This window comes from Platalea leucorodia, assembly GCF_965183815.1.
Source record: "Platalea leucorodia genome assembly, chromosome: 3".
Classification (NCBI taxonomy): Eukaryota; Metazoa; Chordata; class Aves; order Pelecaniformes; family Threskiornithidae; genus Platalea; species Platalea leucorodia.
This window is the reverse complement of record NC_138825.1, coordinates 106,981,722-106,995,093: the sequence shown is the minus strand read 5'-3', so window position 1 is coordinate 106,995,093 and position 13,372 is coordinate 106,981,722. Positions and strand designations below refer to the sequence as shown.

At 37.3% G+C, this 13,372-nt stretch overlaps 1 protein-coding gene across 1 annotated transcript in view; it reads right to left on the bottom strand.

Moving 5' to 3' along the window:
• The window catches only part of SNTG2 (syntrophin gamma 2), a gene marked incomplete at both ends in the record, with an annotated part of 283,979 nt that overhangs the window by 132,476 nt on the left and 138,131 nt on the right, over positions 1-13,372 (bottom strand). Inside the window, 2 exons of the mRNA XM_082305911.1 lie at positions 4,186-4,227; positions 4,343-4,386. Coding sequence (XP_082162037.1) covers positions 4,186-4,227; positions 4,343-4,386 — 86 coding nt within the window. The remainder of the gene's footprint in view (positions 1-4,185; positions 4,228-4,342; positions 4,387-13,372) is intronic.

Sequence of the window (13,372 nt, the reverse complement as noted above, 5' to 3'; positions counted from 1 at the left end):
TGTTTTTAAAAATTAAATGCATCACTCAGACTTATTCCTAAACTCAATATAAATTTCACTTTAAAAGTTTATGTGCCATGTTTGTGTGCAAGTGCACACACCCTGCACCTCTGTAATCCAACAAAAATGAGATGAGAAATATTAACCTCCTGACAGGTAGCAGACAAGTGCATCATCATTGACATGTTCCATCTACAGATAGCCGCTACTGACAAACAACTGATTCCTACAAGCTGAAAGCTTAGGGACATTAAATGAATTCTCTTTTTAAAGCATTTCTTTTCAATTGCAAAAACACCGTATTCAAATAAGGACATTTTTATTTTGGATGGGAAATCTCAACCATTATTTCATAATGCAATGACATAATTTTGATAGAAGTAAGAAATAAAACGTCTTCCATTCTCTCAGGAACTTTGGCAATAGCCTACCTCATCTCAGATTTCATAGAATCAGCCTCTTCCTCTATCACCTCATCCATTTATCTAATCCCACTCTGATTATGATAGCAGGTTGTGGTAGCAGTAAAGTCTCTTTGCCTCCTAGCCTATTGAGATCTCTCTCCCTTCTGGAGCTTCCTTCAGCCATATGGCCTACAGTTGTTCTAGGAAGTTTTGTTTAATGCTTCTATTGAATTCCAATGTACAGGGCAAAGAGCAGCATTATGCATTTCTCTGTCATTCTTCACCACTGCAACATAGCTGTGTTACATCAACAGTTCTGGAGCGCTTCTTGGTACTGAAAAACAATCTTTAAGGGATGTAACTCACCGTTTTGTGGGGAACAACTTTCAGCAAGTTTAGAGTTTTGTATGTGCAATAATAATACAAGCAGCAGGAGGGCAGTTCACTGATACACAATAGACCTGACTCTGTGCTTTACCAAGATTGTCTGTAATTATTCTAGAGATTCAGCCTGATGGTATTAATCAGCACCAAGAAAGGGACTGCAAGACCATGCAGCTGCACTTTATCTTGACCTAGAGAGATCACCTCCAAGTAATAAAAGCAAGTTTAGTTCCTTTGCCCATGTAATTTCTGCCTTGCTGATAAGCCTGTCAAAGCCCATGTCATTTATGGTTGCTGCAGATGCTATTCTGAGATACTGTTGTCAGTGAATAGACTGATAACTGCCAATAAACAGGCAACAGGGGGTAAGAATTTTTATCTATGCTGCCTTCCACTGCAGACTGGAAAAGCACTGCACATACAGTGAATGTGAACTGGCCTTATCTGCATACAGTCAATCTGATAAATGAAATAAACCAGTTAAAAACTAACCACTATTCAATAAATTATTTTGTTTCAGGTAAAAAGACCAAATTTTGACAAAACATTATTGTAAACTGTATTTCAAAACCGCATGAAATAACTGGAAGAGTAAAAGAGAAAAAAATAAGCATATTATTGACTGCTGCTTTTCTTAAAGTCAGTGAGAATGGCAAGTGCCCACTACATTTTCAAATGAAATCCAGTAAAATTTGCATAATTATAAGGCTAGGTAAGAATCCTTAGAAAAAGCCTTGAAGCTGCTAAACCTTAGGCCATCTATTACCAAATCAGCATTCATCACCACAGCAGAGGCAGTGGCCTATCAAGGTTATATGGTATAGAATGGTTGGAAGGGATGTATAGGAGAAGGATAGGGCTGAGGTATCAGTGATTCAGGTGACAGTAGACAGCACAGGGACCAGATGCTATGAAACATGTTATTGCTAGGAGTCATTTGGATATACCTGCTCAAGAGCTGGTGATTTTTTTCAGGGGCTTCCAAAACTGACAATTTCCCAGCTATCTCCCATTCTCTGTGCTTTTTAATACATTAGTCTGAGTGTTGCTGTGGAAGTGATTCTCCAACTGGGGTAGAGTATGAAGTGGAGGGGAAAGTGCAAGAAAAGCTGCAAGAACATTGGTCTAAGATATTCATCTTAGGCCCACTGGAGAACATGTCATGGTAAAAATATTCTGGACGTTCGTCCAGCAACTTCTGGCTTACCTCTTGTCTAAACTCTGATAGGTAATGTAGAGTAACTATTGATACGTGCTTTTTTACTTGAGGTTCGGCTGCAAGCATCTAAGCACTGCAAATGCTACAGAAGCAGCATTCTTTAGAAGAAGATAGTAGTTCCTTATTTTATTTTTTTACCAAGAGAAGTCCTTGTCATCTTAATTCTATAAAGCAATGTAAAAAACATTTTAATAATTTTCCTGTTAAGCAAATAAAAAAATCACTGGAAGACCTTGGTCCGTTTCTTGAACATTACCATGAAAATGAATGCACCAGCGAGAGTCAGCATAGCGTGCTAGAACTAGTCACCACGATTCCATTCTTCAATCTCAAGACTTGTCTAAACTGAACATCACCAGATTCAAAAGCTATGCAGAAACTGTGACCGCATTCCACAGCGTGCTGTACAATCCCGGGCAAAGGGCCTTTTCAGTGCGTCACACCAATCCACACACACTGGTTTTCCCATGAAAACCAAGATACAGAGATGTGTGCCTTAATCTCCTCACAGTTTGAAGCTGAGATCTTTTTATGTTTTCTATATTCTTCTCTTTCTTGCACGTGGGTATGGTCTTATTAGGTACAAGATTTCTTTATTATGGTTATTTATTATCTATAGGTTTATAACCTCTGGGAGTACCAGCTAGGAATTAGGATGTGTCCAATATGCGTACTCAGGCTTGGAGTCAGGAAGTGCATCTTAGTCCTACGGATACCATCAAAAAGAGCCAATGTTTAAGCACACTTCTTGCTTCCTAATAAACTTCCACAAAATCCAATAAATAGCATCTTAAAATGACTTACAGAATAAAATGAAATTTAAAAACATATAACACCACTGCTTTCTCGATTCCTCCCATTCTTGTCCCAGCATTTAGAAACAGTTTAAGTATAACATTGTATGCTATTGTTATTACTATCTATACTTCCGTAACATTTGAGAATTCTTAAGATTAAAGAGGAGCACTGTGCAGTGCACCACAGCCCACAACAATAATGTATATGGTACATAAATATAAATAGGGCACAACTGAAATTGTCACATCATTTCATCAAATAAAATAACCGTGTTACTTTATACATTTCCCACCAGGAATCCCCATGTTCTCACACAAGTCCACATTTAGAAATAGCTAGCAAAACATTAATTAGATTTTCTGTTTTTCAGTGCATGCAGGGGTAATACCTACAAAAGTTGAGTCCCCTTCAACTGCACTGAAGGCAATGGGAACCAAAATTTTTAAATACCTGAGCAGGATTATGACACTCACCCCAAGTATTCTAATTTTTAAGTGCTGTTTTTACAGTAGGTTAAATCAGATTCTTTACTAAACTAATTCAATCCCTTTTTCTGCAGTGCTAAGAAGGTGAGAATTTTATTACCATTTAAATGTACTATCACAGCAGGTGAACCCTTTAGGAGCACCTGCAATCTCAGCGGATCAGGCACTATAACAAAGGCATAATCCATAAAGACTATATGTGTGCACACAGACATATGTTATATATATACATATACATTTACATATATATAAAAGACTATTCAATTTATTTGCAGCCCCTGAAAGACTAGTTGTGATCACCCAAAGCACATTTCAGTACCTACATCACAAAAAAGGTAATGTATGTTTTTCATATTTTCACCATTCATTCTTAAATAGTAAAGGCCTTTTAATTCTTTCTTTGCATTCCACTGGACTTTCATGGCAAGTGGCTCACTGTACAGTTTATGGGGGGGGGGGGCGGGGGGAAAGTACACGTGAACTGATATTGTTCCTATTCTGGGAAGAGCAGTTGCACTCTGCTGAACAGAACAGAGGTAATCTGGCAGGACTTTGCATTTTTGCCTTATTTTGTGCTTTGAAATACTTATTTTATCTAAGGGATGTAAAAACTATAATATACAATGATGGAGACTCAACTTTGGAATAGTACATTTGTGCCACAAGTGCACATATCTTACCACGAAGAAGAGTCACAGTAAGAGTGCAGAAACTATAACAAATGTTAACAGCCAAAATTAAGCTCTTAATAGTCACATATATGACAAACCTGACTATAGCACTGTGTCTTTATAGTAAAAAAGAGTAAACTCATATGAAGCAAGGCTAGAGACAGAACAGTATGGACACAGGATATTCTGTACACTATTAAAAAAATCAAAGTGGAATGACTTACCACTTCTTCATGGGTAGCACTTTCTACATTTATACCATTAACCTAAAAACAGATACGACAGGGAGAAAATGATTTTCAAGGTGTAAGTTAGTTAATGAAACAAACATAAAGGCAAGTATGAAACAAATATCTGTGGAAAAAGTGAATGTTTACTGACCTGTATTATTGCATCTCCTATAAATAACATTCCTGTTTGGTCAGCTGTGGGATTACAGAAAGAGCAGATTTTAATTGAAAGTAGTACCAAAAAATAATGCTATATTCTCTTCCAGCAATTGGTTTAGCATGCTGTTTGTAACCTTCATTTGAAACTGATTTGATTGCAAAAATACCTATGGCATAGCAATCAGTATTCATCCTGTAAAGGTAATAGATTCCTAGCAATTTTAAACAAATTGAGAGTTACTTTCCATGCACAAAGAATTTATTTAATATGGAATACAAATGTAATTTCTCACTAACGAAGGATTTCATTAAATTATGTGGAAAATGTGATTCACACTTTTCATTATACTTCCACAAAAGGGAAATAGGAATTTCTGAAACTACTTAGCAGTTCCTTTCCCCCTGAACAAATTTACAGGGACACTATAATTAAAGAGGTTGTGCCTAGAATTTAATACAACTCTTTAACATGAAGTTTCAGTTAGCTTTGTTCCTGAGAATAACAAAATACATTATTCCAGTCTGTAATTTCCGTGTTTCCTGCCTTACAGAGTTAATGGGAATAATGGAAGGAAACTGCAAACAATTCTGCACAGATACAAACAATGACATTTTTCAGGTGTATTCTTTAACTTTTAATTTTTTTTACTTTTTAGTGGAATTTCAGGATGTATATCTCTTGGAATGTATTACTTAATTGAAAATAAAGCTCTGATCCTGCAAAGACTGATACGATTAAATAAGGCATATTAGTCTTATATATGATCTTACAGGGTCACAGCTTGAGTCTTTGAAGAATGCAAAAAATGTTAACAAAGACAGTATTTTGAGAGCTGGAAATAGAGGTAAAAAAGAAATTAAAAACTGTATAGAGTATTCTCACCATTTCTGCAATATAGCTGTTGCCACTACAAATGTACCTTTGGTACAAAATAGCTTTTTTAATATTAAATTTATCTTTCTAATAGATTTTTTCATCACTCTTTGGCAGATAAAAGATAACAGTTCATTAATCATACTTTTATCAGTACTTAGGAAAGATTTCACTGTTTATTTTAAATACCATGCTACAAGTTGTGTTGAAGGTCTTTACCTCACTTCTTATCCTGCTTTGTATTTAAAAATATGCACACAATTTGTAATAGCTGGTATAGAAAAGAGACGCCTATGTACAGAAATGCAACTGGATTAAAGCAGCTCAAAAACATCACAAAGTAATGAGAAGTAGCCTATATTGAGTACATACATCGCTAGAGATGCTGAACATTAGCTTGGGCATCTCAATACTAAACTTCTGTTGAAGATGTTCGTAATACACACACATGTGAAAAACATGTGAATCATTTTTAATTCAATGCTGATGTTAGGGCCATTGGGCTGCTTTAGGAAACTGGGAGCATGCTTGAATTGAAGACAGACCGAAGAGGGTGTGTTTGAAATTCCAGTTGCAGGAAAGTATAAAAGCATAAATTCAAAGGGTGCATGCCTTGCTCACTGTGTGCGATCGACTCAGAACTGAGGAGAAATTTTGAGTATGTCTGTATTAGCAAGTGATGAGGCAGAACAGAGATAGATAGGAATCAAAGCAGTTGGTGCTGAGGCTCCTTACATCCACGCTGTATGGTTTCAGGGATTTTAGTTTAGATCAGTTAGACTGGTCTCCCAGTCTGCATGCTCCCAGGTGATGTGAAGCTGCCCAAGAAAAGCTAGCGCACAAACCTTTCTGTTTTGTGGGCCCCTAAGCAGCCTGTCCTAAGGCACATCAGCGCCACACAGTGATGCACTCCTGCTGCCACAGGCCACAGTATGCAGAAGCAGACCTTGCTTATAAGTAATGCAATGGTCCCTGCAACTTGAATCAATGCAGAGCCTGGACATCAATTGAACAAGGTGTAACACAGGGAGAGTGGGTTCTCAGCCTCCTTCAGGAGGACACCCCTAATAAGCCAGTCCTGGGATATTATTCTGTCTGTGTGGGGGTCGCAGTAGGACTCACACTCCAACTCACTGCAGCAAGGCAGGTGCATTTGTTTATACTTCAATAAGTATCAGTCAGTTGCTCTGCGGGCCACAGATGTGATGAGGATGGCACACATGGGCAGCAGGCAGCATTGTTTTCCTGAGGCCCTGTCTTGTTGGCTCTTCTGGAGGCCAAAGCAGCTGTCACCATTGGGAAGATCAGTTGCAATATTGAAAAAGCAGCACACTAAAAGAAAGAGGAGTGGGGATGCAAGAGAAGAGTTCGGAAAGAATTTCTGTAAGAGGTGAAAACAGAAAAATGTAGGGCTGGCAAGAAAGGAAAACATATTGAGCCAGAAAATGTTTGGGTGAAAGATGAGATGCTGATGGAAGAGTGTCTCGTGAAGATCTGCAGGCAGGTAGGTATCGCCATCCTCCTGGATGTTCAGCTATCCATGACCCACTGCATAATGACACAACAGCACAGTTGTGTAATCTTGTCTAAGTCTTCCTAGAAAACTGCTTAGTTCTAAAAAAAGTTGTAATAAAATATGTAGACTAGTATCCATGCAAAATAGGAAAGGTAAAATTCCAGACACAGGTAAAATTCTTGAGATAGGGCTAGTTAACAGCTCAAGGCTTGAAGAGGAAAAGCACTGACATGAAAAGGTATAAAATCCCACAGAAGAAAACCAGGTGGCTGGAGGATGTTAACTCAGCAGCACTGAAGACAAATCCCTTCCAGGGAGCAATGGAGGCTGAACCTTTCCCACTTGACTGTTGACTGCCAGGTCAGCAAAGGCTCACTGGTCATTCCACAGGGGTGACGAGTGCTGCAATATCCCTGGGTGTGTTAGCCAATAAACTTTATAGTTTAAGAGCACAAAGCAATCATATCCTGCTTGCAGAGTCTCTACACACAAAGCTGTCCAGGTAAGTAAATGAGAGAAGGAGCATTATGTGGTCGATACCAAATGCTCTATGAACTGAAACAAAGCACAGAAAATGAGGACAATCAGGGCATTTGCTCCAAAAGTGCATTACACTGCAAACTAACCCAATAATGTAGACACCTCCATGGCTGCTGCCATCATGGCCAGTGACGATACTCTGGCAAACTACGCTTGCAAGTCTGTGATGAAACACTTTGGTTTTAGCCAATTGTCTATAATTTAAAATAAATGATGATTTCTAACAAAAATATTTTCCACAAATCAAATTGTAGAGTACATGTCACTACTATGTAGAAGTTACAATATAGTTTACAAGTATTTTAGAAATAAAGTGATAGCAAAACCTTCTTGGAAAGAGACAAAAAGGCAGTCTTCTTTCTCTAAGGCATATTTTAAATCTGAAGAAAAGACATCTACTGATGATTTCATTAAGTCATATGGTCTCTACATGACAAAAATATTAACGTTAAGTAAAATGTTCCAGGCTATGTGAGACTTTTGCTCCCACTGGTGACATCCTCATATACAAAGGTGTCTATGAAAGGCTGCTCTGCAATTATCAGTCACTATGTGTAAAATGAATCAGTACTAAAAACAAAACACTTGAGAAGGAGCTTTGGGCTACCAGGAAGCATATAACCTTATTCAGAGAATTCGGTATGCCTCTTGAAGTTTTACTTGAAATAATATTTTAGTTGGAGTGAATTGAACATGGCCAGAAAAAAGACTTTGAAAAGAAAATAACCACAAAGTAGCGATAAGCAGAAACGTACCAGGCTGTAAAAGAAAATGAAGTGTGTGCTACAACAATTAGTGCTACATCACCTTTACTCTACATCTTAATTATCTTTAAAAAGGATTAATATTGATTAGATGCTGTACATTGATTAAATTCATAAGTGACACTGAAGTAGGAGGAAAGCATCAGGGAAACTCAAAGGGGCTTATGTTGAAGAAATGATATGAAAACAACCATTTTAAAAAAAAAAATCTTATTTTTGAGAATATTAGACTTGAAAAACATTCCCAAAAGCAAATGACCCATCATTCTAGTCATTAAAAAAAAAAAAAAAGAGACAGAGCCATGAACTACGAAAAATAATTTAAATAATTTTGCAGTCAGTGAAAAGGGAAAAGAACCAGTAATTCTTTCCAGCTCTGCCTTGTTTCCTTTTCCTGTCTATTAGGGCTGAAGCAGGCCTGTATTAAATTTTCCAAAATTTGCAAGATTGTGAAATGGTAAGTTTACTGAACAGACTCTTGGGAAATTCTGACTTACTACATGTTAATTGATGCACAACTCTATGTGAGTTTGAGTCTGTAAATAATCTGATGTCCTTATATTTTTCAAGATTGATCACAATACATATTTTCACTCGATTTTTGTTGAATTCCTGATTGACGCAACATACCAGGTACTATGTCCTCTGACATTATTAGTGATGCACAAAAACATGCTGCTTAAAGCACACAATTTGCTGCATTGACTTCATGGACCTCTCAATTCATAAGCTTAACTTTAAATATATGCACAAGTATTTCACTGCACACAGAAAATTTAAAGGAATAGTTAAGAAACTAGATGAAAGAAAAGACTGGAGAAACTGGTATATATAGGATGCAAGAGACTTCTCAAAGCTATCCAAATGTATTTTTCCATCCTAAAAAAGGGAAGTTCCATAAAAGAAGTACTAACAAACCCAGTCTTTTTCTGTTCTATCCACTGCACCAGGTAGGGTCCTGTAGACAACATAAGGCTGTGTTTTTCTTGTAACACTGGAATGGTTGGTAAAGTCACGGGCAGGGATCCTAGTTGGAAAGCTGATGTGCGCAAGAGGTGGGGATAGAGACCGAACGGGTACGCTGGTCAAAAGACAACTACTTTTGCTGCTGCTCTTAGAAGTGCTAATATGGGAAAATTTGGGAAACCACGATTTATAGCAAGAAATTGGCGCTCCTGTGTTCAAAAGTGAAAATTGTTATTTTGTTCCATATAAAAAACATGCAGTTATTAGGATGAGAAAATCAGGGGGAGCATACCAAAAATTTAAATCCTTTAAAGAAATTAACACAATTAATTAAATGTCATTTCTTGCTGCTCTGTAGTGACAGTAAAGCTGAGAGCAAAAATATGGACTTTGTATTTTAATTAGGAATTGCCTGATTTTACTTTCTGCTTCCCTTCTCTTCCCCACTGGCACGTAATTCAAAATAGCTTTATAGCTCTTATTTATATGCCCCACGAGTACTGCAGTACTAAGAAGCTACACGGAGAGAAGCTAAATGTAGAGAGGCAACTAGAGGACAACCATATGAATCTGTAAAATCAAGAGACATTACCTGACATAATATTGCTAAGAAAAAGAGGAAAAAACTGTATCTAAACACTGTAAGTTCTGATTTTACACTGCTATGAAATCAACCTGGGTATTAACCTTTTACCATATCATGATAAGCAGTTGCATCGGATTCCAAAAAACTAGACACGATTAGGCTGGCTAAATACTTGGGTAAGAAACCCATAAAGTAACTGCTGCTGCAAAAAGTGATGTTTTCTGAGTCAGTAAGTTTTGCTCAAGACATGAATTCATTGCTAAACTAATGCCTTACCATGAATGTAAGCAAAAGTATACTTCCAGAAGACACTATGTTATTTGAGATGCAATTGGAATAAGTTATGAGGAATTTGAGATGATTTATCACTTTTTACAGTGATAGAAACGTTTGTCTCAATAGTTTAGTTAAATTCCATAATAGCTTGTGGCATTAATTTCTGGCTTTATTTCACTGAAAATATCACTATTGTGTTTTTCATAACTTCTTAGAAACTGCTGGTAAATAAATTGGTATTATTTACTGGAAAGGAAACAGCTTTTGCTTTGAGAAAGAGAAAGGCACTTAACTCATAACAACTGCACATGTTCCTGGAAAAGACCAATTTACAAAGTGTACCGTAGACTCCTTTGTATTTTGGGTACACATGAGTGTCGTGGTTTAATCCCAGTCGGCAACTGAGCACTACACAGCCACTCACTCACTCTCCTCCCCAGCCCCGGTGGGATGGGGGAGAGAATCAGAAAAAAAAAAGTAAAGCCCATGGGTTGAGATAAAGACAGTTTAACTGGACAGCAGAGGAAGAAATAATAATAATCATCATCATCATAATCATAATGATGACGATGATAAATAATATACAAAACAAGTGATGCACAATACAATTGCTCACCACCTGCCGGCCAACACCCAGCCCATCCCCGAGCAGTGATCGCTGCCCCCCAGCCAACTCCCCCCAGTTTATATACTGAGCATAATGTCATATGGTATGGAACAGCCCTTTGGCCAGTCTGGGTCAGCTGTCCTGGCTGTGCCCCCTCCCAGCTTCTTGTGCACTGGGCAGAGCATGGGAAGCTGAAAAGGCCTTGACTAGTGTAAGCACTACTCAGCAACAACTAAAACATCAGTGTGTTATCAACATTATTCTCATACTGAATCCAAAACACAGCACTATACCAGCTACTAGGAAGAAAATTAACTCTATCCCAGTCGAAACCAGGACAACGAGTACTGCTGTTATCATCAAAAGGACACGGAGAAGGATCTGGGGGTCCTGGTGGACAACTTGCTGGCCATTAGTCAACAATGTGCTCTCATAAACAGCATCCTGGTCTGCATAAGAAGTGTTGTCACTAGGTGGAGGGAGGTGATCCTTCCCCTCTAGTCAGCACTGGTGAAACACACCTGGAGTCCTGTGTCCAGTTCTGGGCTCCCTAGTACAAAAAAGATGTGCTCTTACTGGAGCAAGTCCAGTGAAGAGCCACGGAGATGAAGGGACTGGAGCATCTTTCTTGTAAGGAGAGGCTGAGAGAGCTGGGACTGTTCAGCCTGGAGGAGGGAAGGGTCAGGAGGATCTTCTCAATGTGTGTAAAGACCTGAGAAAAAGGGACGAAGGAGAGGGAACTAGACTTTTCTCAGTGGTGCCTGCTGCCAGGACAAGAAGCAATGGGCACTAGCTGAACCACATGAAATTCCATCTGAACACAACACTTTGTTACTGTGAGGGTGGCCAAGCACTGGCACAGGTTGCGCAGAGAGGTTGAGCCAGATGACCTCCCAACCTCAACAATTCTGTGATTTGCAAAGGTGCATACAGGAATATATTTAATATGCCTATATATTTTAGCATATTTGTTCAAAATACCACTATTTTGACATAACATTAACCTATTAAGGAATTATTTGTTGTGAACAAAGATATTCTGAATGAAAACAGGATTTAGTTTAATTCTCAGATGTTGACTCTTCTCATGAGAATTATCCTTCATACTGCAGGCAACCTATCTCAGTTTCTGGATCTTTTTGCTTAGAGAAACCTGGGCTGATTTGTTACAAAAGCAACAGTGATACAGGAACTGTATTCATAGAAAAGAATAAGCATCATCAGGAGCAAAGAATCACAGACTGGGAGCAGATAGATTTTCTTAGAAGTTTTGAGTAAAACTTGCCAGGGAAATTAAGAATCATCATCCCCCCAAATTACACATGGATAGCAGAATCCCATCTGGAAAAAGGTAACCAAGTCAGGTTCCACTGCAAAAACCCCATCATTTGGTTTTGCCTTTATAGAAAAATATCAGTTCTCAAAGTAAGGAAACAAAACTGGACCATTAATAGTGTAAGTACTTTAAAATTTTGCCTTTTTAAGAAAAGTCATGACAACTAAGATGTGACTATAAGAAAAACAAAGCAGATTTTTTTAAAAAAATATATCTTCAGAAAATTTGAAAGTGCTGCATTACTACTGTCATATATTACTTCAGATACTTGCTTAACCACAGCTAATAAGTCCCTTGAGTTTGAAAATAAAAGTAAAAATACTCATGCATCTTACGTGACAGAATTCAGAAATAAGTAGCAATAATTAAGAAGCAAAAGCAATAGTTATAACTATGAATAAGTTATATTTTGTTTAAAAAAAAGTTCTACTAGCCAAGTATAGCTAACACTCCATTAAGAATCACTGAAAAGCTATTTAAAATTGCAAAAATGTGGTATTTCTAGGAATACGGTTAGTAGCGTTAGAAGCTCTAGCTATTCTATGTGTATAATCAATCTAAACTTGGTAATATTTTCAGAATTATTACAGTATCTTTCAGGTAAAAATAGTCATGTGCATTTTAAAATTAATTAATCACTAGGTGAATAAATTGACAAAGGAATGTAGTACAATGTAAAGGAAGAAGAATCTGATCACACAATTGCAATATTCTAAGGCATAAGGTTAGCTCTAATAGACATATGATTAATATCACACATAAAAGGCTTTCTGAGCTGAGTAACATAATATTAAGTTAGACAAGTTATGAATAGGTAACATTATATGAGGAAATAAATGATAATCTGGCATCTTCAATCTTTTCTTCCAAAATACGTAACTAGGTTTCTATTAAATTCTATTATAGTATGCCAAAAAGTTTTAAATGCTGTAGAGGTGACAACTGGAAAACAAACTTGGAGACTAAGGGGGGGGCTTTCTGCCAAAAGTAGCAGAAATACATGCTTTAAATGAGTTACAAGAAGAGAAGAGATGTAGTTCCTAAAATAGCCTAAAAAGTCTTTAATTCAGAAACCAGTAAGGGAAAGATAAGAACAGTGAAAAGATCAAAAATAGAACTTTTCTGAAATTGCCAAAAGATGTTATTGAATTTCTCATATTATTCCATGTGACATTATCTCCAGGTAGAAGGGTCGTTACATTTGCTCTTTCCGTCAAATATTCTGTGTGATTCCTGACTGCTTCAGCCCCAAAATAATCTGAATCGGTTTTACTCTGATTTAATTAGTACCTTTCAATGCAATGGGAATCTTTGTTACAGTTATGTGTTCTGTCTAGCTGCTTGCTTCTCCAGTTTCTGTACCAAAGCACTGTTTTAAAAGCAAACTCCAAATCCAATCTGATTTTAAGTAAATGCCTGTTCAGTTAAATAAACACTTAAAAAGTAACTCTTTGCATCCTTCTACCCAAAGAATTCTTTCGATTTAGGTCAATACTTTAAGTTTCTTGCTTCAGCATTTAACCCTTAAAACAAATCCCAGTAGTATAAATTGTTCTA